This window comes from Nematocida displodere (assembly GCF_001642395.1).
Source record: "Nematocida displodere strain JUm2807 chromosome Unknown 2, whole genome shotgun sequence".
NCBI classification, from domain to species: Eukaryota; Fungi; Microsporidia; genus Nematocida; species Nematocida displodere.
The window spans coordinates 473,035-497,272 of NW_027138156.1; the positions used below are offsets into that span (position 1 = coordinate 473,035).

At 51.1% G+C, this 24,238-nt stretch overlaps 15 protein-coding genes across 15 annotated transcripts; 9 read left to right on the top strand and 6 right to left on the bottom strand.

Annotated features, from left to right (window-relative positions):
* Positions 1 to 53: 53 nt before the first annotated feature.
* NEDG_00887 (translation initiation factor 5) lies at positions 54 to 578 on the bottom strand (the record flags this gene model as incomplete). Its single annotated transcript, XM_067688305.1, has 1 exon — positions 54 to 578. One exon carries the CDS (start codon positions 576 to 578, stop codon positions 54 to 56), a length of 525 nt encoding a protein of 174 aa, XP_067544402.1.
* A 90-nt stretch (positions 579 to 668) lies between these two features.
* On the bottom strand, positions 669 to 1,007 carry NEDG_00888 (uncharacterized protein; the record flags this gene model as incomplete). The annotated part of the gene is made up of 1 exon (XM_067688306.1): positions 669 to 1,007. The coding sequence occupies one exon, from the start codon at positions 1,005 to 1,007 to the stop codon at positions 669 to 671; it is 339 nt and encodes a 112-aa protein (XP_067544403.1).
* Positions 1,008 to 1,056: 49 nt separating this feature from the next.
* NEDG_00889 (uncharacterized protein) lies at positions 1,057 to 1,716 on the top strand (the record flags this gene model as incomplete). The annotated part of the gene is made up of 1 exon (XM_067688307.1): positions 1,057 to 1,716. One exon carries the CDS (start codon positions 1,057 to 1,059, stop codon positions 1,714 to 1,716), a length of 660 nt encoding a protein of 219 aa, XP_067544404.1.
* Positions 1,717 to 1,857: 141 nt separating this feature from the next.
* On the bottom strand, positions 1,858 to 3,003 carry NEDG_00890 (uncharacterized protein; the record flags this gene model as incomplete). Its single annotated transcript, XM_067688308.1, has 1 exon — positions 1,858 to 3,003. The coding sequence occupies one exon, from the start codon at positions 3,001 to 3,003 to the stop codon at positions 1,858 to 1,860; it is 1,146 nt and encodes a 381-aa protein (XP_067544405.1).
* A 36-nt stretch (positions 3,004 to 3,039) lies between these two features.
* Positions 3,040 to 4,146, top strand: NEDG_00891 (E3 ubiquitin-protein ligase synoviolin; the record flags this gene model as incomplete). Its single annotated transcript, XM_067688309.1, has 1 exon — positions 3,040 to 4,146. One exon carries the CDS (start codon positions 3,040 to 3,042, stop codon positions 4,144 to 4,146), a length of 1,107 nt encoding a protein of 368 aa, XP_067544406.1.
* On the bottom strand, positions 4,136 to 4,783 carry NEDG_00892 (uncharacterized protein; the record flags this gene model as incomplete). Its single annotated transcript, XM_067688310.1, has 1 exon — positions 4,136 to 4,783. The coding sequence occupies one exon, from the start codon at positions 4,781 to 4,783 to the stop codon at positions 4,136 to 4,138; it is 648 nt and encodes a 215-aa protein (XP_067544407.1).
* An 83-nt stretch (positions 4,784 to 4,866) lies between these two features.
* On the top strand, positions 4,867 to 6,078 carry NEDG_00893 (uncharacterized protein; the record flags this gene model as incomplete). Its single annotated transcript, XM_067688311.1, has 1 exon — positions 4,867 to 6,078. The coding sequence occupies one exon, from the start codon at positions 4,867 to 4,869 to the stop codon at positions 6,076 to 6,078; it is 1,212 nt and encodes a 403-aa protein (XP_067544408.1).
* Positions 6,079 to 6,217: 139 nt separating this feature from the next.
* On the bottom strand, positions 6,218 to 15,949 carry NEDG_00894 (midasin; the record flags this gene model as incomplete). The annotated part of the gene is made up of 1 exon (XM_067688312.1): positions 6,218 to 15,949. One exon carries the CDS (start codon positions 15,947 to 15,949, stop codon positions 6,218 to 6,220), a length of 9,732 nt encoding a protein of 3,243 aa, XP_067544409.1.
* Positions 15,950 to 15,977: 28 nt separating this feature from the next.
* Positions 15,978 to 16,742, top strand: NEDG_00895 (uncharacterized protein; the record flags this gene model as incomplete). Its single annotated transcript, XM_067688313.1, has 1 exon — positions 15,978 to 16,742. One exon carries the CDS (start codon positions 15,978 to 15,980, stop codon positions 16,740 to 16,742), a length of 765 nt encoding a protein of 254 aa, XP_067544410.1.
* A 63-nt stretch (positions 16,743 to 16,805) lies between these two features.
* NEDG_00896 (uncharacterized protein) lies at positions 16,806 to 17,651 on the bottom strand (the record flags this gene model as incomplete). The annotated part of the gene is made up of 1 exon (XM_067688314.1): positions 16,806 to 17,651. One exon carries the CDS (start codon positions 17,649 to 17,651, stop codon positions 16,806 to 16,808), a length of 846 nt encoding a protein of 281 aa, XP_067544411.1.
* A 19-nt stretch (positions 17,652 to 17,670) lies between these two features.
* On the top strand, positions 17,671 to 19,881 carry NEDG_00897 (uncharacterized protein; the record flags this gene model as incomplete). Its single annotated transcript, XM_067688315.1, has 1 exon — positions 17,671 to 19,881. One exon carries the CDS (start codon positions 17,671 to 17,673, stop codon positions 19,879 to 19,881), a length of 2,211 nt encoding a protein of 736 aa, XP_067544412.1.
* Positions 19,882 to 20,014: 133 nt separating this feature from the next.
* NEDG_00898 (double-strand break repair protein MRE11) lies at positions 20,015 to 21,631 on the top strand (the record flags this gene model as incomplete). The annotated part of the gene is made up of 1 exon (XM_067688316.1): positions 20,015 to 21,631. One exon carries the CDS (start codon positions 20,015 to 20,017, stop codon positions 21,629 to 21,631), a length of 1,617 nt encoding a protein of 538 aa, XP_067544413.1.
* Positions 21,632 to 21,727: 96 nt separating this feature from the next.
* Positions 21,728 to 22,213, top strand: NEDG_00899 (uncharacterized protein; the record flags this gene model as incomplete). The annotated part of the gene is made up of 1 exon (XM_067688317.1): positions 21,728 to 22,213. One exon carries the CDS (start codon positions 21,728 to 21,730, stop codon positions 22,211 to 22,213), a length of 486 nt encoding a protein of 161 aa, XP_067544414.1.
* Positions 22,214 to 22,281: 68 nt separating this feature from the next.
* On the top strand, positions 22,282 to 22,839 carry NEDG_00900 (uncharacterized protein; the record flags this gene model as incomplete). Its single annotated transcript, XM_067688318.1, has 1 exon — positions 22,282 to 22,839. The coding sequence occupies one exon, from the start codon at positions 22,282 to 22,284 to the stop codon at positions 22,837 to 22,839; it is 558 nt and encodes a 185-aa protein (XP_067544415.1).
* A 202-nt stretch (positions 22,840 to 23,041) lies between these two features.
* NEDG_00901 (uncharacterized protein) lies at positions 23,042 to 24,226 on the top strand (the record flags this gene model as incomplete). The annotated part of the gene is made up of 1 exon (XM_067688319.1): positions 23,042 to 24,226. The coding sequence occupies one exon, from the start codon at positions 23,042 to 23,044 to the stop codon at positions 24,224 to 24,226; it is 1,185 nt and encodes a 394-aa protein (XP_067544416.1).
* Positions 24,227 to 24,238: the final 12 nt, after the last annotated feature.

Below are 24,238 nucleotides of genomic sequence, written 5' to 3' on the forward strand. Positions count from 1 at the left end.
ATTTGATAGAAAATCTTACCCCTCCACACACCCCTGGCCCCGAGCCACCCAGCCTACCCAAAGGCGTACCCATTCCCCTCAAAATCCTCAAACTCTTCAAAGCCCTCGTTCTTTTCCTCGGCGATGCTCTCTTTGCCAGGCAGCTCCTTTAGAAGACCTTTGATAAGCTTGTTTGAGCTTTTCACCGCCCCCTCAAAGCCACAGGCAATGCACTTCTGGTGAACAAGCTTTCTTGAGGAGGTGCAGAAAAGAAGCGTTTCCGGGTTTCGGCACCCTTTGCACAGAACGAGCTCGTCAATAAATTTGAAGATGTACTTTTGCACTTTTTCCGTATCGTGGGCCCCATTTATAACGTACTTGCTGTTCTCCTCGTCAATGCTCGATAGAGCGCCTAGCTCCAGCGAGAGGTACTTGGTTAGATGCTTTGCATCGCGCCCCAGGCTCCTTGCAACCTCCTTTATGTTCAAAAGCACCGTTTTTATACCATTGCCACGACCTTCTATTTTCAGGGCAATGGGAGGCATTTGGTACCTGTAAAAGGCGTCTGTTACACTGCGGTCTATATTGAGAGGCTTCATAGGACGAACAAAAAAGCAAATAAAAAAAGGAGAAATAGGGGCCACAGACTACGGACTACGACACTGGCTGGGTTAGGCCTGGGCCACAGACTACTCTTGGCAGTCGGGGTTGGTGCTTGGGTTGTCTAAAACAAGGCAGGCTATGGTAGTAGCTATCTCTTTGTAGCTAAGCTCTTTTTTGTGCATTTCCTCAAGTGTCTGCTCAATGTACTGCCCCGTTGCCTCTTCAAGCTTTAGAAGGTCATTGGACGTCTCCTCCCTCAGCTTCTTCACCTCCTTGTGCTTCTGGGCAACTAGACTCTCTTCATACTCTGCAGCCTTCTTTTTTGCCTGCTCTTTCAAGACGTCTCTCTCTTTTCTTGCCTCCTGTATAAGATCTAGGGCCTTCTTGTCCGCTTCAGCTAGCATTTTTATGCTTTCGGTGTTCATTCTCTAAAATTTTGGCAGAGCCGAGGATTTTCTTTATTTATTCAGCACCATGCACAGGGACAATGCCACCGAAGAGAACAAGGCAGGTGTTGACATGCCTGTAGAAACCCCAAAGGAAGCACTTAGACTGTTTGAGCTTGCTTCTGTGGGAGACCTTCAAAGCTTAAGAAATGGCCTCTGTGTCTATGAAATACGCCACGGAAAGGTCTTTGACTTGAAAGTGGTCAACAAGTACGGGGTGTACCTGATTCACACGGCCGCGTACTACGGGCAAAAAGAAATCCTTGAGTTTCTTCTTTCGTCGGTTAGTGAGGTGGAAAGTGCTGATAACATTCTTTATGAGGCGCTTATAACTGAAGACGTTTTTTCTTTTGATAGTGGAGATACAGAGATGGGCAAAAGCACAGAGACCCAGCCCGCCATCCAAAACACCCCGGAAGTCCCTTCCTTTGGGCATGCTAAGCCCGAAAGCAGCTTCATTAACGTAAGGTCCTTGGACCACGACGCCACGCCCCTCCATTACGCTGCCATTGGAGGAAACAAGAACAACATCATTCTCTACCTCCTTGCCTGTGGGGCCGATCCCCGCCTCAAAGACTTCAAAGGCTTCACTCCTGATGCCCTGGCTAGAGCCCACGGCCATAAAAAAACGGAAAAAACCATCACCAAGTACATCCGAGAGATCAACAAAAAGATACCCCCCCGTTAGGTTCTGCCACCTGCTTTGCACCGTACCATGCACCGTAATATGCACCGTAACATGCACCGCACCATGCACCGTAACAACCCGAACACTTTTGCAAACTCTTTATTTGGGCCTGTGCCTGTTTTCTGGGCGCCTGAACCGTGCCTAACCCGAGCCTGTTCTTTTCTGTACCTGCATAATAAGAGAAAGGGTGGTGGTTGAGGCGCAAGGGTCCTCGGCATACCCGTTAAGACAGCCACTGAGCAGAGGATCGGTGGCAAATGCCATGTGGGCACTGTAGGCATCTATCACCGTCGTATACCCAACAATAACCGAGGACTCATCCTTGGTGTAAACGGTTTTTTCGATTTCTCCATGCTTTTCAAGCTCGTCAAGGAGCTGCCCCTCACTGACAGACCGGTCAAGCCCAATGCTCAGCAGCCGCGTTGCCCCCGTCCAGGCAAGGACTGGAGCACTCGCGGGAAGAGGCTGGATCTTTCCAGGACCAACTTTTAAATGCATGCCCTGGAGCATGATTGGAAAGGTGTTGGCATACTCAATAAAGGCAGCAGCAGCTACATAGTCGAAGAAGGAAACAAAAGCACACTTCTTTTCCTTGATCATCTTAACTGAAAAGATCTTTCCTCCCTGAAGGACGGTGAAAATGTCGCTGGCAGTGGTGTCTGTGGTAAGGTTGCCTAAATACACCGTTCGGCTGTTGTGGAGTGAGCTTTCTTCTCCCTCAGGTGGCCCGCACTTGTCCTTTCCAAAGGAGGCCTTGACGCTCTGAAAGAGACTATCTTCCCGTATAGTAGAAACAAACTTTATTGCTGAGATGTAGGAAAAGAACTCTACATATGCCAGCCGTCTCTCTTTGAAGTGTTTGAAGGTTTCTATGCTTCCGTATTTCTCTGCCTCTTCTTTCAGAAAGTCTGCAGTCATGTAATCCTCCAGGTTGCCTAGCATAACGTTTCGGGTGCCTCCCGCTCCGTTGGAAAGATAGAGTTTTTCTCTTTCCTCGTCGTTAATGCTGGTTTTTATTAGCTCGGGGGTGAAGGTGTGCTTGGCCACTGAAACGCCTTCTCTTGTGGCTTTGTACGCCTTGAAGGCATCAAAGTACGAAAAGAAAGAGACGACAACTACCTGGCCATGCCTTTCAGCTGAGCAAACATCTACTCCCCGGATTTGCTGGAGAATGTCGGGAAGAGAGACTCCTTCGGGAACGTTTTGGAAGGCGAGGGACAGGTACTTTTGTGTTTTTTCAAGTTGTTTGGGTCGGTCTTCGTCCTTTGTCTGCTTTCTTTTGGACATAGATGATTTTTTTCTAGTTTTTTAATTTCAATACCAATGCTGAGAGACTCACTGTACGCCTTGGGATACTTAGCTCTGCTTACATCAATATGCATGAAGCACTACTTGGCCGGAGAAACCTTCTACCACACCATGGTCAATGTGGTAGATAGCAGGATAGAACATTTCGTTTTGTGCAGTCTCCTTGTTTTTTTTGTCTACTTGCTGGGAAAAGCAACTATTTCAGCCTTTGTTGGTAAACTAACGCCTTTGGAGAGGGAGGGCGTGCATGAAAACGGGATCAGGTACTTAGGAAACGTCTGTCTTATCATTACTCTTTTTGCAGACGATATCAGCCTTAAGGGCCTGGTTGGTTTTTCAGTTATTCTGGCGCTGAAAGTGGTCCACTGGGTCGTTGGCTTGCGGATTGAGACGATTGAGAGAAGCGGGGGCTTTGGAACAAGCATCAGGAGGCTAGTGAGTCTGTGCGGCATTCTAACTGTCCTGAACTTTGGGTTGATGGTCAAAACGCTGGGCTTTGCGGTGGCGGCCCCAGGACTGGCTATTTTGTTTGCCTTTGAGTTTTCGGTGCTTTTTGCCTACTCGCTCAGGTGCCTTTACATGCTTAGAGTCGTTTCCCAGAACATTGAGGCGATTGAGGACAGAATCTTTGCTATGTTCTACGGAGATCTGGCCTTTGGCATTTCCAAGCTTGTCTCCCACGTTATTTGCCTCGTTTGGACAACGATGTACTTTAGAATGCCTATCAACCTTCTTCGGGAAGCCATCATGATTCTGAAAAATTTAACGGTTAAAACACGATCAGTTATGGCGTATAAAACCTTGATAAAAGATTTGGAGAAGTGCCAAAGTGTGCCAAATGCAGAAATGCAGGGCGATAAAACCTGTCTTATCTGCCACGAAGAAATGGATGTTGGAAAACTGCTTGAGTGCCTGCACCTCTTCCACCTGGGCTGTCTAAAGGAGTGGCTGCACCGGCAGCAGGCCTGCCCCGTCTGCAGAAAAGAGGTGCTGGTTAAGACCCCGCCGGCCGAGCAGGGGGGAGAGGGAGACTCGCGCATTTATTTTAGATCGGGGAGTCATGTGTACGAAGGCGTCCCAGTACCTGCTGAGGAGGAGCCGCCTGTAAATATTACAACATAGAGCGCTTTCGCTTTTTCCGCTCTTCTTTTATCCGGAGAACCTTCCCAGAAGCATCGAAGTAGAAAGAACCCTGGGAAAGCTTCTCTGGCGTGGTGGAGAGGGTGACTGTTGGTGTTTTGATCTGAAAATTTTCATTGTTTTTTTCCACTTCCTTTTTGGGATGCGGCTTTTCATGGACAACTTTTTTAATCCGACGGAGTATTTCTTCCCGAAAATAGAAAATAAACATCGTTTGAACCTCGCCCGGTGGTAGCTGGTGGGCTTTAAATAGATCTTTGGCGTAGACATCGGGGTCGCTTCCCAGGGGAAGGGTCAGAGTCACCCGGTCCTCAATCCGAATAAACCCGTCAACCTTAAAGTCCAAAGCTACATCAAGCCTCTTCCCAGGATGCTTGCGGTTGAAGGCATCCACATCGGCAGAGTACTGGGATATTTGCCTGCCTATGTCCTTGTATATCTTTAGGAGCATACTCTCTCGGTCTAAGACACCCTCTTGCTTCTTCAGGAGAGGACCAAGAACCAGGGCTATGCTTGACGCAAAGTATGCAGGCGAAAAGAGTCTTCTGTCGATGAAAAAGATCTCCTGTGCACAGGCATGCACTTCTGGGAGGGCAACTCTTATGGGAAACAAATCCATGGCAGAAGAAAGAAAATATTATTTAAGATGGTTGCTATCATCAGGTTCTCATAAATAGAAGGGTCTGTTTGCACCTAAGACACATGGAGGGAAGAAAAATCCACAGAGACAAATCGTATTGCACGGCTATAACCACCTTAACTACCTTTGATATAAAAGCTCCAATCAAGAACCTACCCCATATGGAGAACCTTCTTGAGCGAGACAGCGACGGAAAAAGGTTTAGGAACGAGCCTACCGCCATTGCCCGACCCACAGAGACCATTTGCATACGAAGAATCCTTGAAACCAGAGACATGCCCCGAAAGATAAAGCTCTGCCTCGAGTGTTCCGTGGAGAGTCCGTGCACGAACTGCGAGTGCACAGGTCCCCAGAAACACGATGATTTAGACGAGTTCATTGATGCAGGGAAGAGAGATGACGTCTCTGAACAAACCCTTAGCACCCCACAGCTACTAATATGCACTGCATGTCCCCTAAGCGCAACACTACACTTACTTCCTGACGAGGAAAGTGTGGCTGTGGCAGTGTTTGCCTCCAGAAACACATCCGTCGCCTTCTTCAATGCCCACAAACACTTTCTGATGCTTGAGTTTCTCAAAGGCCCTGGGGTCCAGAGACAGGCGCCGTGTGGCAGAGACTTTCCACGGAGCTGTGAGGGGTTTAAGCTAAGAATCATTGAAAAGGCGTTTTCAGAGCACGCCGCCCCTAGCTTTGCCTCGGGCACGCATCTGGTAAAGCCCGAGCCCGTTAAAAGACCCAGAGCTGGCCCGAACGAGCCCGAGGCAATTGGAGAAATTGTCTACCTGGCAAGTGGGAGACACTCAAACATTGCCCTGCAGGCGCGGCTGAAAGCCTGCTCGCAGGAAGCGTTGCAGGAGATGCTCCACAAAATCTCAGCCTACTCGTTCTTTTTTCTGGCTAAGCACAAGTACGGCACCTACGTCATCCAGTTGCTGATAAGCATGGCCGGGACTGAGGCTCTTGTAGGTGAGATAAAGGAGCTCATTATGCCGTACGCGTCGCTTCTTCTTCAGCATAACATTGGGAACTATGTGGTCCAGCGAATGATAGCTTTTGACCCCCGATTTGTTCTAGATTGCTTCCTTTCAGACTTTGAGAAGATTCTTAGGAGCAAGATAGGCTCCAGGGCCTTCAAGAGCTCTGCAAAGTTCTTTTGTCCCTACAGAGAGGACGTTCTCCCAAGACTTTTGCTGCTCATTGAGGAAACATCTACCCTGGAAGACACAAAAGTTCTTAAAGCGGCACTGAAGGACCTTTCTGTAAATAAATAAGTGTTCGGGTTGGGACCGTGCTAAGGGCTAAAACATAGGGCACGCATGAGGCATAAGACTTAAAGCTTATTTTATTTTTGCTTGGTAAGGGTTGGGATTTGGTGTGGGTGACATGACCCAGACCGTGACTGAACAACCATTATTCGGTGCTTTTGGCCATTTGGAGCATATTCTTGAGCTCTCGAGAGAACACAGTTTCTAAGAGGTCTTTGTCATCAACTATGCAGTAGGGGAGGCCTAAAACCTCAAGATACTTCCCAATCACAACCTCTCCAACCACGACCTTCACGGAACGCATGTCTTTGATTTTGCTATCCCCGCCCACAATAAGAAGCAAACTGTTTGAAAGCATCCCTGAGGACTGTGAACTGTCATAGAACAGCCCATCGCTTACAATCACGTTGTAGCCTGTCTGGTACGCTGGATCAAACACCCAGGAGATCTTGGTTTCTTGTGCCGTGAATGTAAGATTCTCAATGAGCTCTCGCATGGTGCGCTGTGGCTGTACCATCGTGCTGAACGTATGCAGCTCAAAGGGAACCCCAAGAAGATCTAGAGAGTTGGTAATTGAGGTAAGACTCTTGATTAGCGGGGCAACCATTCCATTGTTTTTGATGCTGCCACTGTTATCAACAAATATTCTGATCAGGTACTCTCGCCCAGCGTTTTTGGTTTTTCGCATCCAAATCCGGTTTCTCTGGCCGTCGCTGGCGATGTACGACACAATCCGCTTCATGTTGAGTCTTCGACCGCTTGCATAGTCTCCCTCGTAGGCAGCTCGCTCGTTTTCTTCCAGAACAACACTCAGCTGCTTGGTTAGTTCGGGGTTGGTGTGGTGCCGGATGGACTCGTAGTACTCCACTGGATTGGTCTCTTTAACGGTTTTTTTGAATGGCGCTTTTTTGGTGATTGGCTGCGCCGGCGTGTCTTTTGCTTCTCCTTCAAAAACGTCTTTTTCAAGGTCCTCGGCATCTTCGTCCATGGCTTCTCCCCTTCCCGTAGCTACCTCTCTTTCAGCTCCCTCTCCTTCTTCGTGGCCAACCTGGTCGCTCTCGTTGTCTTCGTTGTTAAAGAGCTGCTCGGGGTTGGGCGGAAGCTCTTCAAAGTTGTACTCTTTGAGGTTGTCTTCGAACTCTTCGCTCTCGTAGTGCTCAATTGAGACCTCTTCGCTGCTGTCCTCTCCTGGATTGAAGTCCAGCTGTCCCAGGGACTCTTCGGAAACGTTGCAGTCGCTGAGATCTTCTAGATCGTCTTCGTTGAAGTCTCCTCCTGCTTCGCTGCACACGTCCATGTCCTGGATGTTCACGGAGTCGTTGGATGGCGCATCTTCTGGGTCCTGGTCGATCTTGATTTCCTGTAAGCTTGGGTGGGTGTCGGTGTCTGACTCCTGGTCCGTGCCGGTCTCCGAGTTTTCTTCGGCATCCGGGTTTTCGGCGTTTTCGGAGTCTTCGGCGTTTTCGGCGTCAGGGTCTTCGGCGTTTTCGGGGGTGGGCTTCTCTTCCTGACCTTGCTGGTTGTAGTTTTCCTCGTTTTCCGAGACGGAGCCGTTCTCCAGCTCTATCTCTGGGGTTTCTTCGGCGCCATCGATTTCCTGGGTCTCTCCCTTGTTCTCGTAGTCAATCCCGTCTTCTTCGTCTATTTCCTGGTCGAGGTGGTCTTTCTCTCCCTTGTACTCGTCTCCGATTTCATCTTCGCCTTTGAGCTTCTCGGAAATGTTCTGTTCTCCTTCGCCGAGGCGCATGCCTGCATCTTCAAGTTCTTCAATCAAACCTTGCATGTTGTCAGGTTCTTCGTCCCCACAGAAGCCGTAAGTCATCAGCTCATAGAACACCCCCAGGGCCGTAAGAATCAGGACGTACTCGTCGCTGGGCGCGGAGTGGAGGGCATAGTTTAGCAACTTAATCGTGTGCTCTGAGATTCGGGTGGCCACCTGGTAGTTGACGTTCGGGTCCGTTCTTAAAACTGCGCCCCCTAGGTGGATGATTTTGGCCAGGTTGATGTGGCTCTCTTTGGGGCCGGTAAACATCTTCCGGTAGAAGTCCTCTGCCCCAACAACGGTGGTTCGGGTGGTTTCGGGCGGTGTTAGCTCTGAAAGCTTTTCAAAGAGGGCATAGAGCGCTCTAAGCTTGACACTCATGCTCTCTTTCTCAAGAGCACCTTTCTTTTCGCCAATTTCTCTTGAGAGACACCTGGGACAGGTGTCCTTCTCCTCACAGAGACAGTGCAGGGAGAGGTTCTTGGAGAAGAGGTGCGGCTTAATAAGGGTAACCATGGGGGTGGTGAGTGCCTCAAGCTCTGAAACGATTTTCTTGGACTTGGTGAGAATGGACTGTTCTCTGACGGGCACTAGCACCCCATCCGTCCGTGTTTTGACGGCCAGCGCTGTTTTGATGTCTTTTATCTCCGTTTCAATCGTTGTAAGTACTGCTTCTTTTTTCTTGGTAACTATTTCCATATGGGGAAGGAAGTAAACCAAAACGTTGTTTATCTCGGCGGGTGCACCCCGGCTTACTGTTTGCGCAATGAGAGATACTCTTTCGTCCATGTCCCCGGGCGTTGACTGTAGAAGGAATTCTTCGACAGCCCTGAGCTGGGTGGCAGTTGTGCTGTGGCTGGTGGCATCAAAGAGATGGAGGAGCCATCCCGAGTGCATTTTCATGTATGCGTCGGTGTTGTAGGCTTTGAGGTCTGCAAACTCTTTGTAGATGGTGGCCCTGGCAGTGTTGAGAGGCGTGCTTAGAAGGCCAACGTGGATGCAGTCGGTGTTCAGTAAATTGAGGGTATCTCCAATGTTTTGGACTGGCGTGGTTAGCGGGCGTTTTAGGATGGCGTCAATTGATTCAAGTAGATGGGTTTTAGCTCCGTCATTTTCGGCCCAGTCATAATCAACCGTTTTTCCTGATGTCATCTTTTTTTGGGTCACTTCTTTACGGGTGTCCTCGATAAGAGAAACAATCTTTTCAGAGGTAAACACGCCAACGGCCTCGTCTTCTTTCTCCACCGCTAAGCTTACGCCTATTGGGTGGAGCATTTCTGAAAGGGCGAATAGGGTGTCAAAGCTGCTTCCCAGGCTTACAACGGTTCCTTCATCTGAGAGGTGGAGGACTTTGCCGCTAAGAAGCACTTCCAGGAAGAGCTCCGTGGCAGCTCTTCGCATGGTTTGCTCGGAAACGCTTTCTCCGCAGAGCATTCTCCACACGAGCCTGATGGCCCGGGAGTGGTGCGGGGTTAGCGAGAGGAACGAAAGACCTGAAACGGTTAAAAACCGGATGATATCTCTGAAGGCCTGCTTTGGTGTCTCGGTTTGCGAGAAGGCTTCAATGCACGCCTTGCCAATCGGGTGTACCAGAACCGTTTGCTCTTTTTGCGCTATTCTTTCCACCCCGTTCCGAAGGACTGCGTAGGAGAAGCACTCCCAGAGGTCGGCGTACTTGGACATGTCTCGGCGAATGAGAGAAAAGGCCAGGGACTCTGGATGCTCCGACGACGATGCATCGCGGATGACTCCTTTGAGGTACGTGGCAAACTTTGGGAAGTTTCTTCCTTTTCGTTGTTTTCTTATCTGTGCTGCGGTTAGTGTTGGTTTTGCGAGCTTTTCAGGTTCTCGGGTGGTTTGGTGGTGGTCTGGCCGTGGAATGGCTGCTGCAGCCTCGCTTCCATACTTGTACGCAGCATACCTCTTCTGGGCCCTCCAGACGGCCGTGTAGACCGCCATTCTGGCAGTTTCCTCAATCTTCTCTATCTCCGGGAAGAGCAGTGGGTCTATCTGATGAAGAACACACTCGTTGACAAGATTCTCAAGAGCCGCGTAGGCAGGTGGCGCTGCCTCCTGGGCAGTTATCTCTTTTTCGAGGGTGTTGGATAGGGAGTCAAGCACCACACCCATCTCTGCGTACACAGGAAGGTGCTTGATTGCACTGTGCACTGACTTTGGGTTGAGAATTGCCTCCAGGAACCGGACCTTGGCCATTCGGATGGACGCTTCTTTTCGTCCAAGGAAGGGAAGCTCCATGGCCTCAAAGTATGCCCTGAGCGCGGTTGTTCCAGACTCCACACAGGTCTTTAGGTGGACCAGCCCCTGGAGCATTCGGGTTAGCTCGGGGGCCGAGGAAGTCTTTCGTTTGACCGTTTCTTCTCTGGCGTACTCGGCAGCAAGGCGGTAGCTCTCCTTCAGCGCACAGTACCGCTCAGTGTGGCGGTAGAACTCTCGGTGCTCAGCCTCTATCTCTTGTTCGGAAAGACGGCGAACTACCTCCTCAATCTGGGTGCTGGCGCTTTGCTTGGGCGCCAGAATAATCTCGGCCACTTCTCTTTCAAGGCCGGCGCTGCTAAGCGAGATAACGTGTGCTATGGCTTCGTCCTCCATAAGGAAGTTTCTTATCTTTTCTTCTTCTTTCAGGGCCCTGGTGCTGCTGAGAAGCGGTGCTAGCCTCTTGTCCTGGAGCGTGTCGTAGTTAAGAACCTGGCGGACCTGAATGTGTGCATTCAGCAGCCCGGGTGAGACGTGGTACTCTGTGTGCGTCGTCAGTGGGTGTGTTCGGGCTGGCGTTTCTGGGAGAGATAGCATTTTGGCTAAATCAACGGCTGTGAGTGTTTTTGCAAGTGATGAAACAATCGATCGGTTAATAAGCGCCGGGGACAGATCCTTGCCACCCTCTGCCAGGGTTAGAATAAACCGCGTCTTCGGATGGGTTTGGACTGTTCTTGTCTCTGCCCCGCCCTGCTCGTGAATTTCTAAGGTTCCGTCTATCTCAAAAAGACTGTTCAGCCGGTCAACCACGTCATTCCGGACCAGATTGATGTTCTTAAGAAGAATCAGGGCTCCTTTCTCAACTGCCTGAACAAACTCTGAGTCTTTCCAAACAAACTCAGTCTCTTGCCCCGGCGTGTCCGACTTGGTGTACCTTCCTAGGAAGTCTGACGGCTCCATGTCTTTGTAGCAGGAAATAACGGCCAACTCTCGGTGCGTCACCTTCCCAATAAACCTAACCAGGCGCCCCTTCCCCACCGGGCCCTGGATGATGCATGGCCAGGCATGGTTCAGCCCGTGGACCAGGGCTTCAATTGGAGCCAGGTTTTTGTGGGCAATCACGTACTCCCTGTCTTGGTGCAGGTCGCAGTGGAGGAAGGCCGTGCCAATTTGCAGGCCACCGCTGGTTCCGTGGTAGGTGGGGTTCGGGTGCTCGGGGCTTCCGAGGTGGTGCTCGGAGCCGGTGGCGTTGGTAAGTGGCTGGTGCAGTAAGGGCACCAGGTGCAACGACCCAATGGCCATGTGCCGCAGACAGTCCCTGAGGTTTAGCTTGTACTCCGTGTCTTTCAGATGCAGCAGCCCCTTAATCAGAGCAGCTGTGGCCTCCGGGTTGGCGTTCGGGGTTGGCGCTTGGGAAAGAATAACCCGCAAATCGCCATTGGTCATGTCCCCCCGGTGTATCTTGATGAACCGACTGAGGAAGGACGCCGGAAGAAGCTTTCTTCCATCGGTGCGCTCGGCTTTCGGGTTCATTGTTCCAAAAATAACCGTTTCGGGGTGGAGAGGTACTCGCCCAATTTCGGGGACAAACAGCTCTCTCCGGTAGTCCAAACACCCGTTGAGCCCTTCAATCACGCTCTGGGTGGCTAGGTTGATTTCATCAACAATGATCCAGTCGCCCCTTCTAATGGCCCGAACAAACTCTCCCTCTGTGAACACGATCCCGTTGGCTGTTGGAATGGTTCTTCCTGAAAGATCGGCCAGCTCTGTTTCTTTGCTGAGGTTGATGCGGGTAACTCTCTTCCCAACCCGCCTTCCCAGCTCGCAAATCATCTTGGTCTTTCCCGTGCCTGGTGGACCCTCCAAAAGAATGTTGAACTTGCAAGAAAGCGCCTGCAACACCCGAAACAGCGTCTTTCGGACGCTGGGCGGGTGGAAGGTGTACGTTCCCGAGCGGTCCTGCCCACCTCCTGCACTGGATGCGCTTTTCCCAATGAAAAACGGCTCTATCCCAAAGACCTCGTCTGTTTCCTCAACATCAAGCACGGGGTCGGTTACCTCGCTGCCCCTAAGGAGCGCAATTGCTTCAACAAGCATCGACGTCAGTGAGAGGATTGGCGTTGGGGCGTGCAGGTTGGTGCGGGGGTGTCCTGAGACGTACCGCGCAAGTATCTCCACCTCTCGCGCACTCTCTAGCTTGGTTTGGGTGGCTGTGAGCGCCTTGTGGGCTGCTCGGTAGACGTCTGTTTTGTCAAAGACTCGCGTAAGCTGGTACTTCTCGGCGTAGTGAATGAGGTACTTGAGAGCCTCCTCATTGCTTTCAATTGCTTCAACGTAAACAACCGTAAAACGGCTGGAAATGCTTTTGCCAACTTCTCTTTTCCCGTAGTCATCCCCCGGGTTCATGGTTCCAATGATGCGGAAGCCTTCGGCCGCAGCGTGCTTTTCCCCGGTTTCTTGGATGCGCAGGGTCCGGTCATCGAACAGCTCGTTCAGGGACTCAAGCACGGAGTCTGGAACAAGGTTGATCTCGTCAATGATAAGCGCCGTGCCCTCAAGCATGGCTGTGACCAGAGGCCCGTTTTTCCAGACAAACCGAGGCTCTTGGTTTTCCTGTCTTGAGCTCCCTCTGTTCTCTCGGTACCCGCCAATAAAGTCTGAAAGCTCAATGCCTGCGTGCATCCCCATCACCGTGTATGGCGTGCCCAGCCTCCGCGCTGTGAACTCGGAGAGGTACGTCTTCCCTATGCCCGGACTCCCGACCAGAAGAAGGTTCTCCTGCGCAAGCCAGGCCGACTCCATTTTTCGGAGGGTTCTGACCACTCCTGGAATGAGTAGCGGGGAGTTTGGGCTTAGATCACTGTCAATCGGGACAGAGAGGGCGTCGCGGTACTCCGACCGCGAAAGCTTTCTTCTGAACGCTTTTTCAAAGGCCGACGATACTATTTCCATGATTTTTTCCTTTTCCAGTGGATTCCTGAGTTTTTCTGCCAGAACAATAACCACGTGGTAGAAAAGCTTATCTTCCTCCGGCGTGGTAGGGTCAATAAAGCCTGGCTGGGTCTCCATGTACCTTTTAACTATCTTCATCATTTCTCTAAGCGTGATGTACTCGTGCGACCTGTTGCTGGTAAGGACCCGGAGGCTTTCATAAATGCTGAGAAGCACACCTGAAAAGATTTTCCCAATTTTCTTTCCCTGAAGGATCTTTTCTATCTCCTCTTTGCTTTTGTCCTCCACAAAAACCTCAATAAACCTGTTTCTGAACGCTTTGCTCAGATGCTTTCTGTTCCGGTAATCGGTTGACTCTGATGGGTTCTGGGTTGCAAAAAGTGCAAAGTTCGGGTGGGCTTTAACCACCTCCTGGGTTGCTGGTATGAAAAGCTCTCGGTTGCTGTCCAAAAGACGGTTCAGCGACTCCAGCACCTCCGTGGGCGCAAGGTTCAGCTCGTCCAGCAAGACCCAGTGCCCGTTCCGCACGGCCGTAACCAGGGCCCCCTCCTTGTAGACAAACGATGGTGTTCCGGGACTGAGTCTTGGTTTTTTAAGACAGATGTCGGCCACAGACTCAGCCCCAGACTCGGCCCCAGACTCGGCCACATTGGCTACTCCATAGCTTCCAAGATACTCGGTTACATCTGTATGCTCATGGTTGTTGATTCTGATTAGCTGTCGCTGATTCTTCTGGGCTAGGTACTTGATAAGCGTGGTTTTGCCCACCGATGTGTTTCCCTCAAGAAGAACTGCAACCTGGGCCTGGATGGAAGAGGAAATGTCTTGGATGTATGCTTTGGACTGTTCCGTTAGGATGTACTCTGTGTTTAGGGTTGGCTCGTCACCGAAGAGAAGATCAGCTTGGTCGTCCCCAGCTGCAATGGGCGCCAGTAGCTTTCTTCCAACGGCCTTGTGCGTGAGTGACAGCTGGGTGAGGAAGTTTATCTCTAGGGCCCGCCGCACTCCTATGCCTGCCATCTGCACCGAGCGAATAAGGTTTCTTATCCCAAACACGGCTGGCCGGTTGCTTCCCGTCCGCAAAGAGTTCTCCCGGGACGCTTTCCGGATCTCCGTGTAGAACTGAACCATTGCTGCAACACTCTCCTCGCCCAGGCCTCGGCGGTAGCTGTTTGCCACCCGGATAACGTCTTCTGGGTGCGTGTCTACCTCATCTACTGTGATGGTGAGCGTTTTGTCCATCTCAACGTGCTTCTTCCCATGGTCATCCCCTGGGTTGATGCACTGGAAGATCATCGTTCGCTCGTCCATGGGAAGAACTGCCCCCGAGTCTTCAAGAATGCTTAGCCTTCCGCGCTGGATGGCTCGGTTGATGTACCGAAGCGTGGCTGCCGGTGCCAAATTGCTCTCGTCCAGAAGAATCCAGTACCCGTAGCGCGCGGCCCGTGTAAGCGGGCCCTCCACAAAGACGCAGATGTTTTTCGCTCCTGCCCGGAGGCGCTCAATCACTAAAATCGTCTTTTTGAGCTGCTCAATGGCCGAGGCCTTGGTTCGGCTGGGCTGTTCGGCGTATCGGTGCTGGAACTTCTTCAAAATGTCTCCAGCTGTTTCCTCGACTGTATCAAGGTCTCCTGCACTGGTGGCATCGTCCAGCTGCTGTAGAAAGGCTTCATTCTTCTCGGCGTGGAAGAAGTCCCCAAAGTAGCCCTGAATGATGTCGTTCAGCCGGATGGCTGACCTTTCCAGGGTTGCAAACTGGTAGGTTCCAAGAATGTCTGCCGTGTCCGTGTCTTTGGAAAGGTTGACACAGAGAAGCTTCCGCGCCTGCCTGTGCGCGCTCTGGAGGAGACTCGCCCGCTTCTTGAAGATTTGCTGCACAGTGGTCGTCTTTCCCGTTCCCGTTTCTCCAATCAGCAGGAACGACCGGCTGACAGCCTCTCCCTCGGTTACGTAGGCAATCAGCCTGGCGGCTGACTTGGTTATCACGTACTCCTCCGCCTCTTGGAAGCGGTGCGCGATCGTCTGAAGGCTCTGGCTCTCAAACGCGCCCACCTCGCTGTCCCGCAAACAGAACTCCTGCAGGAGCTCTCTTTCGCAGACCTGTCTCTCCCCCAGGCTGTACCGCGCAAGCAGGACGTCTCGAATGGCCAAGTAAATCCTGGCTCGGTGGCTAGCGAGCGGGTGGGCCTGGTCTGCGCCAATGTCAATCGTTTGGATCTTTTTCATCAGCAGCTCAAATGTGTAGTGGGCCTGCTCGTTGCTTCGGATTAGCGCAATTGCCTCCTCCCGGCTCTCTTTTTTCAGGTAGTACTTCCCCAGGCAAAGAATGGCCGTGTCCACCACCCCGGCCAGGGCCGAGGCATGCTCGGGGCGGAGGGCCTCTTTGGAAAGGCTTTGGGCCAGGGCAGCTACGAAGTCTGCCTCGCTCTCTGCGGGCGGGAGGGCAATGATGTACGCGCTCCCCCGGTTGTAGTCTTTCTGCCCCGTATAGTCCTTGGAGCAGATAAAAACCTGGAAGCTTGCGTGCGGCTTGGTGCTCGGGTGCTTGTCTCCCGGAACGCTGTCTATCGTGCTGACCACAAAGTCGGTGATCGGATTCTCCCGCTCGTTGGAGTTTACCACCAGCCAGCATCCTCTCAGCATGGCCCGGACCAGGATGCCGTCTCGCGACACTATCTCTTTTTCTTCAATGTGCACCTGCTCGATCAGAACGGCTGTATCCTGAACCTCGGCGGCATCTATCTCAACAACCTCAATTCCTTTGTTTTTGGCTATCTGGTAGATAAGATCCTTGGCTCGCATCAGGGCAGGGAGCTGAATGGGTATCGCAAGCTTGAACAATAGTTCCAGCTCGTTGGTAAGTGCGGGGTCCTCGCTCAGAAGGTGTGCGTGCTGAGGAGGGTGTTCGTATGGCGCTGTCTCGGGGATTTCCGTTGCTTCTGCCTTCATGAAAAGTTTTCGTGTAAAAAAATAATTTATGACCCGCCGCACTGACTCTGCTAGCTCCTCGGCCTCTGAAAGCTCCTCCCAAAGCCTCTCTGAAACAGACTCGGCCGAGGATCTTGGAACGGACATAAGCACAAGCTCCGAAGAAAACAGCCAGCTCTTTAGCATTGTTACAGGCACTGTGTCGGGCGATTACGATCGGATAGAGCTGCTTTTGTCGCAGATAAAGACTTTGGACGCTTCAAAAATAACGGAAGAAATAAAAGAGAAGATTTTTGAGGGAGTGGTCATTCGCTCCGAAGCAGAAACCACGGAAGAAGACCCGTGGATTACGTCAATTATCTCTCTACTCCCGTACCCGGTCCTGGCCAAAGCGCTCCTCCCCAGAGCACAGAAAGAAATGGCCAAACTGTCCCCCGAAGAGCTTGAGGACGCCCAGGTTCTTCTTTCTTTGCGGTTCAAAAACGTTCCTGAAAACGTGGTCCTTGAGATGTTTGCTTCGCTCCCACAGTGCCTGAAGGTGAAAAAACACGCTCTGATTTTGTTTCTCTCTGCTGAGGCCCCCCTTGACCCCGACCACGAGAAAGAGCTCCAGAGCGCCTTTCCCGACCTGCAGATGGCCAAACTTAAAGACACCTTTCCCCACTACCCCGAAGAGGTGTTCTTCCAAATCTCCAAGATTAAGCCCGGGTTTGTCTCTGGGTCTGGGGAGTGCATGGTTAAGGGCTACCTCCTGACAGAAGACTCCCTCAGCGTCTTCATAAAGGCTCTAAAGGACTACTATGAGACAGAATAGGCCCGCCCAACCCCACAATAAATCGTTACGTTACACCCCTACCATACCCTACCATACACCCATTTATTGACTAGAGATAGACGGAGCCAAAGCCATGTCCAGCTTTATCCTTATGTCACCCATATCCTTGTCTGTTATTTTCCTTGTCTCCTCTACCATTCGCTCAAGTGCCAGGGAAAGAGTTTCTCGTAATGAAAGTGTTTCTTTTTCTTCGGGTGTAGCATAAACGAATAGTTGCGAAATGAAAGTGTCTGGCTCCGGGAGCTGGACCACTTCCTCAACTGAGGGCGTGCTTGTGCACAGCTTTCCCTCCTCCATCGAAACGAAAACCCTTGGCATCGTTTGTATATCGACTTTCTTTGCAAGAACCTGTGAGAACGGAGAGTTGGCCAGATACGCACCCCTCCCCTTCTTCTCCATTCTAACCCGGTGGGTGATGTAGCAGACCGGTGTGGCCTGGGTGTGCAGCTCTTTTACTTTTCGGCCTAGACTCCGGGAGCATGCTCGGTCAATGGAGCAAATGAAGCCGCAGGCGTAGCAGAACAGGTCAACCGTGCCCGGGGTCAGGTTGTACAGGACCAGGCCTTTTCTGGAAAGGTCTTTGACAGCTGTGTCGGGAAAAGTGTGGAATCCGTGCTTAAACATCGCCTCCCGGGCCCGGGCGTCGTGGAGGTTGAAGAGAACACAGTCTGGCGAGTGTCTCTCGTGCTCAACAAAAGGAGACTCGTTCTCCTGCCACCCCTCCAGGGGCTTTCGGCAGAAAACACACATTACTGCATCGCTCATTGAGGAATCGGTGTCTTTTACAAAGCCAGCGTATGCAAGGTCTTCTGGGTGTAGGAAGGGCGTTTTCCACCTTTTGAAGGTTTGGAGTCTGTCCTGGAGTGTCGTCTGCTGCTCAAGCGCCATTGAATTCTGCTAAAAAAAGATGAGAAGAAAATATACAGCAGAGCAGGTGCCGTACGAGCTGGAAAAGGACAGGTCTAGAGCGTACTTCACGCCTGCTACGCTGAGAGAGCTGCACATTAAGCCAGGGGCGTATGTTCGGGTTACCAAGGACAGTGCCTACACCATTCTCAGGGCTGTTCCAAAGTTTGATGGTGATGACTTAGCTGTCTACCTCCCAAATGAAGAAATCGCTTACTTGGGGATTCGCCCGGGAGCCAGTGTAGACATTGCCAAAGACGAAATGTGCTACCCCGAGGCTGCAGCTGTCCAAATCAGGTTCAAAAACGTCAAAAAAACAGCTGAAAAGCTTGAAAGCATCAAGCTGGTCCTGGAGGACAAAAAAGCTATCAGAAATAACGACAAAATCCTTGGTGGGATTTTAACGGTCAAGGAGGTGGCTGGGTGTGCGCCAGGAGGTGAAACGCCGCTCCTTTCCAGCGCCGAGCCGCTGTACAAAATATCCCACGCGACAAAGATAACCATTAAGACAGAGACGGTTATTGGGCGCACTGCCGTCGGGGTGGAGAAGGAGGCTGAGACACTTATTTCGCTCATTACGTCGGCCCACGCCGGGACAGTAGAAACCCCGCGCGGGGTCTGTCTTACCGGGGGCGTTGGCATGGGAAAAAAGACTCTCTGCAGGTCAGTGCTGGAAATGGTTGGGTGCGACTGGATCTTTGTTCGGGTGAAAGACACCATAGCGCAGCCGTTAGAGGATGCGTACGAGTATGCCAAGCTTAACGAGCCGTGCACTCTCTGGATTGAGCGGATAGATAGACTCTTTGCTGAGGACAAGAGCAGCCATGCATCGGTGGCGCAGATTGAAGGGATGTTTGAAGACATCCACGCCAACCACAGAAGAATAGCTGTTCTAGCCACCTCCAAGGCATACGCTGACCTCCCAGAAGAGCTTAGGGCCAGGGACGTGCTTGACCAAGAAGTAGCACTTACACCGCCCACGCTCCAGCAACGGATGCAGCAAATATCCAGCGCTATAACTGCCTACCAAGCCAAATGCCAGTGTACATGCCCCACCGTTGAGGACCAGGCAGCCAAAAGAACTGCCGGGTTCTCTCGCGGAGAGCTTGGCATCTTTCTTAGGGAGTGGGCAGCGTGCCCCAGGTCTGTTCCCACACCCACACCCACACCCGACCGCCCCTCTCTACCCCAAGCCACCAATGGACTAGAGACTGAGCTCAGAGACATGGTCATTGGAAGTGGCGCCGGTCCCGAGAACCCGGCCCTGCCCCTATGTAGCGGAGAGTGTATGACACGGCTTCTTCGGGGCATTGTTCGGGTGGTTCCAAGCGCGTCAAACGAAAGGCCGGCAGAGGTGCCAGACATCAGGTTCTCAGACATATTTGGGCAACTGGATGCCAAGGACAGATTGACAGAGGCTTTGATTTGGCCGGTGCAGCACCGCAAACTCTTTGCAGATCTGGGACTGTCTCCGCCAAAAGGCACTCTTCTGTACGGGCCGCCAGGGTGTGGAAAGACTCTTATGGCCCAGGCGCTTGCCAATGAGAGCGGGGCGGTCTTCCTGTCAGTGCGGGGCCCTGAAATCATGGGGAAGTACGTGGGAGAGAGCGAGGAAAGACTTAGAAGAGTGTTTGCACGGGCGCGGGCACAGGCGCCGTCAATTATCTTCATTGACGAAATAGACTCAATTGCGCCACACAGAGAGTCTAACGGCGGACAGGTAGACAAAAGAGTGGTATCAACACTCTTAACCGAGATGGATGGGGTGGGGAAGGGAGCAGATGTTTTTGTCCTTGGAGCTACTAACAAGCCCTGGAGCATTGACAGCGCACTGATGCGGCCTGGGCGGTTTGACCACCACATTCTCATCGACCTCCCAGAAGCCTCCTTCAGAAAAGAGATCATCTCAACGCGACTGGAAAGGGTTTGGAGGGTGCTTGAGGAGTGGTCGTCCCCCACCACGCCAGAAATGAAAGAAAAGCTTCTTAGTGGGCTGGTTAGCGAAACAGAAGGCTTCACAGGCGCAGAGCTGATTGGGCTTCTAAGTGGAATATCTTTAGAAGTTGTTCGGCTAGCACTTGCACCCACGCCTGCACCCACACTTTCACCCAGCCACCTATGCACCACCATCCTTGCGTTTGCCACCAAGACCAAGCCTCGACTGACACCCGAAGAAATTGGCCAGTTTAGACGGTTTAGGGACCGCGGGTAGGGGTCTACCTCGCGGTATGGCATCCCGAACAAACCCGAGCACTGGCACAGTAGCACAGTAAGTGGCACACTAACCCGAGCACAGTAAGTGGCACAGTGGGTGGGGTATTTAGTTTTATTCAAATAATAAAAGTATGTTTCCAGAGGATATGCGAGTGTTGATAACTACCGACAACCATTTAGGATACATAGAAAGAGATCCCATCAGAGGAGAAGATTCTTTCTTAGCGTTTGAGGAGGTCTTTGAACACGCCAGAAGGCTTGGGGTAGATTGTGTGCTTATCTGTGGGGATCTGTTCCATGTGGCGCACCCTTCAAAGTACACGATGTACAGAACAATGGAAATCCTTAAAAAGCACTGCGCGGGGGATAGGGAGGTGCAGATAGAGTGCTTGGACAACGAGAACATGAAAAACCTGAACAAAGAAAGTCGAGGACCAAACTACTACAGCCCAAACCAAAACATCGACATGCCCGTATTTGCCATCCACGGGAACCACGACGAGCCATCTGGCCACCGAGGAGTTGCCTCGCTCGATATCTTTGCAGAGGCCGGGCTAGTTAACTACTTCGGGTGTATTGACTCAACTGCCAGAGAGGTCACTCTTGCACCAATTACTCTAAAAAAAGGAGCCAACACGCTTAACCTGTACGGGATGGGCGGAATTCGGGATGAAAGGATGGCCAAGCTATTTGCAGAGGGAAGGGTTACGCACAGGTATGCAAAGGAGGGGACAAATGTTTTTGTTCTCCACCAGACCAGGTGTGGGGCTTCAGCGCATTCGTACGTCCCAGAGTCGCTCCTGAGCAAGGAGCTGGACCTAATTGTTTGGGGGCACATGCACGAATCGCTTCCCAGGCCGGTGCAGAACCACGAAACAGGGTTTTACACCGTCCAGCCGGGATCTACCGTGCAGACCTCTCTCTGCCAGGCCGAAAGCGGGAACAAACACTGCGTGCTCCTGACCATAAGCAAAGGGGAGTGGAAGACCACGCCAGTGCCCATGCAAACACCAAGAAGGTTTATTTTCAAGACGCTCCTTCTCAAAAGCACCGAAGCAGAGAGCAGGATACAAGAAGAGATGGAAAAGATTCTGGCAGCCCACACAGAGGATCGGCGGCCTTTGGTGCGGCTGCGAGTGGAGCTAGATGGGGAGGAAGCCTCGCTCATTGAAAGAAGAGTGCTGAAAGACTTCAGGGACCGGGTGGCTAACCCGAAGGAGGTGCTTCGGCTGGTTAGAAGACGAAAGAAAGAAGCGCCGGCCGAACACCGAGCACGCGAACAGGCACAGTTTATGGTCAGGGTGGAAAACACCCGAATACTTCCAGAAACAGCTTTCTCAAAAGGCATCAACGAGTGCATCGAGCGGGAGGACAGAACAGCTATTTCGCGGTGTTATGACGAGATAGTGGGGGAGGTTGTCACCGTGCTTAAGTCGCACCGGTGGAGAGACATCGATGTGGAAATACCTCCAGCAGTGAGCGAGGTTGAAAGAAGACTTGCCTACCGGTATGAAGACCCCCCAGGAAAGAAGGCGAAGCACGAGAATGCCCGGCAGCCAAGGGAGATAGAAAATATTGGCACCAACTCACCAAGGCCCACCCAATTGCCAGACATCCACGCCTTCCCCCAGGAGACCCCAGGCCAGCCCTTGGCAGAAAGCAGCCATCCAGACCTGGAAGAGTCTAAAACCCCCAGCCCCAAAAACGAGGTATCTGAGGACTTTGCCTTTGCCAACTTCTGGGGCTAGTGCTAGGGATGGCAGTCCCTAGACCCAAACACTGACCCCTATCTGCCAATCATTCGCCAGCACCAGCCTATCAACATCCCGAACTACCCCAAACAGATGTCAGGGAAAGTCTTTCTGCGGCGCAAAGTCTTTCTGTATGTAAGCCTGTTCACCATTATAATGAACGCGGGCCTGGGCGTTGGCGAGCTATTTCGGCCAGGAAGGTGGATACCATGCATACTCTGCCTGGCATACAGCCAGGTGGTAGCTGTGCTGACATACCTCTTTACTCTGCATAGAATAGGCATTGATACAATGCTTTACGCCATATTTGTTAGTGTGGGAAACAGCGTGGTCCTGGTAGGCATTGGGGCCCTGCGCTTTCTCTTCGGTTTCAAAGCCAGTGCACCATACGCCGAGATAATAAGCAACATTCCCGCGTTTGTTGTTGCGGCGGTGTCTCTGGTGGTGGCTGTTTTTTTCATTGCGGTGCGTATGTACATCGTTTTGGGCCTGGTTAGCCCAATTGTCATTCAGCGAGAGAAGGGCATAGAGTCAGCAATTGTGCTCGTTCGGAGAGAGTATTCAGAGGTTTTTCACTAGCTGCGATTGGCCAGAACCAGCCAATGAAAGAATCCTAAAAAGATAAAACAGGCTGACCCTTACCCCTTATGGCAGTAGATAGCAAAGCAACGAAGGAAGCGGTTTCAAAGAAGGTAACGGAAACAGACCAGCAAGCACACGAGCAAATCAAGAAACTTAAAGAATCAAAGGTTGGGAAGATGCTTCCAACCTCGTTTGACAAGATCTCGACAAAGCATGTGGCAATGGTTTCTATGTTTACAATGTATGTCATGTGTGGATTTGTCTACACAATCTGTGTGGTAGCTACCGCGACAAAAGAAGGGGAGGTAAACCCTTTCTTTCAATCATGGAGCAACTATATACTGCTGTTTTGGTTTGCGGTTAGTTTAGTACACGATCTTGTTGTTTACTTCACCCACAACAGCTCTATGCTTCTGAGCTTTATCTTGCTAAGAATTATCGTGGTTCTATCAGTAGGGTTCAGTTTGCTAGCACTAGAAACACACTCCGCTGCTGTGTGGTTCAAGCTTGTGTTGATTGTGTTATTTGCTATTTTCTCAACAATGTATTCATACGTCTTCGGAGTCTTCATGTCAGACCTAAAAAGCGGAGATGCCGACCCAAGTGAGCACCAGGCTGTTTAGGCTTTTTAAATAGCGGGTCTGCGTGGCTTGTTAGCATAGTCTATAAATAAATGTTCGGGTTAGTGTTCGGGTCAGGGTGATGGTTTCGGGTGATGGTTTGGGTCAGGTCAGCTGATGCTGTGGTTGGACAACGGCAAGAATTAGCCCCAGGGGTAGCAAGCCAATGGCCTTATTTTAAATAGCTATTTTTTTCACGGAGTTAATGGGAAACAGAAAAACTAACAGCTTAATCAGCATAACAGAAAACATAGTGTTAAAACACAGAAACACGCTCGTCATTGTATTTATCTCTCTTCTAGCATATGGTCTAGGGGTATCAGCTGGTTCTACCCAGGAAGCAAGCACGGGTGGAGGTAACACATCCATACCAAACTCTTTCAAAGACGCCATTCTTTTTATCGTGGGGGCGCTGAGCCGTGGAATGTTCGTTTTTATCGAAACGCTCTACAACTTTGGCTCTATGGCCCAGTCCGGGCCTGTCATGAGCGCGCTTATTCTAGCTTCATACGTTATGGGCTATTATAACACGGTTAAAGAAGACCTCCCAAACCTGTACAACGATGCAAAAAGGTTTTTAGGCATTCGGGTTAAGCAACCAACCAAACAAGAAATAGACGCCGAAAAAAAGAAACAGGCTGAACACGATGCTGCTTCTGAACCAGAACAGAAACTAGAAAAGATAGCAACGCACTCAACAACAGTGATGAAAGGAGTTTCTTCGTTAATTATGGGTATTGTTGCTATTGCTATCTGTATGAGGGGTCTCGCTATCTTTGGGGCAGTAGGTTTCTCGGTTCTTAAGTGGGGTGGAGTTGTAAGTAGCTTTTCGGATGCTAGTGGCGTGGCTCTGGGCACACCTGGACAATATGCAGTCTGGGAGTTTGTTGGGCGGCTGTTCACCAACGTCTGGGTTGTTGCCGCCGTTATGGTTCTTGGCATTCTTTCCAAGACCATCAAAGCCTATCTTATGGAAATGAAGGATGAAAAGACAGAACTAGATGCAGCAAATCGAAACATTATTGCGGAGTTGGTGTTTAAAATGCTTATCTTCGGACTAGCCATCTACTTTAAGAAGCTCACTCTTTTTGGTATGGCAGATGTGTTTATCAGTACATTCAGAACCTATGCCATTCCCCCTATATATACCTACCTTACTGGCAAGGCATTCAAGAAGGAAAACCAGGCTAAGCTGCCTATTTCGCTGCAGTCACAGAAAACCATCCGCGTGTTTGTTATTCTTTGTGGTTTTATCTTTAGCGTCACTTTACTGACCTACATTGGCAAAGCCTTTGTCAGCCAGGGTTTATACGAAATGCTATATATGAAACCATCATTGGCCCTTCCTTCAGGGGTTATAGGAGATGTTGGGGGGATGATATCTTCATAGCGCCCTTAGAAA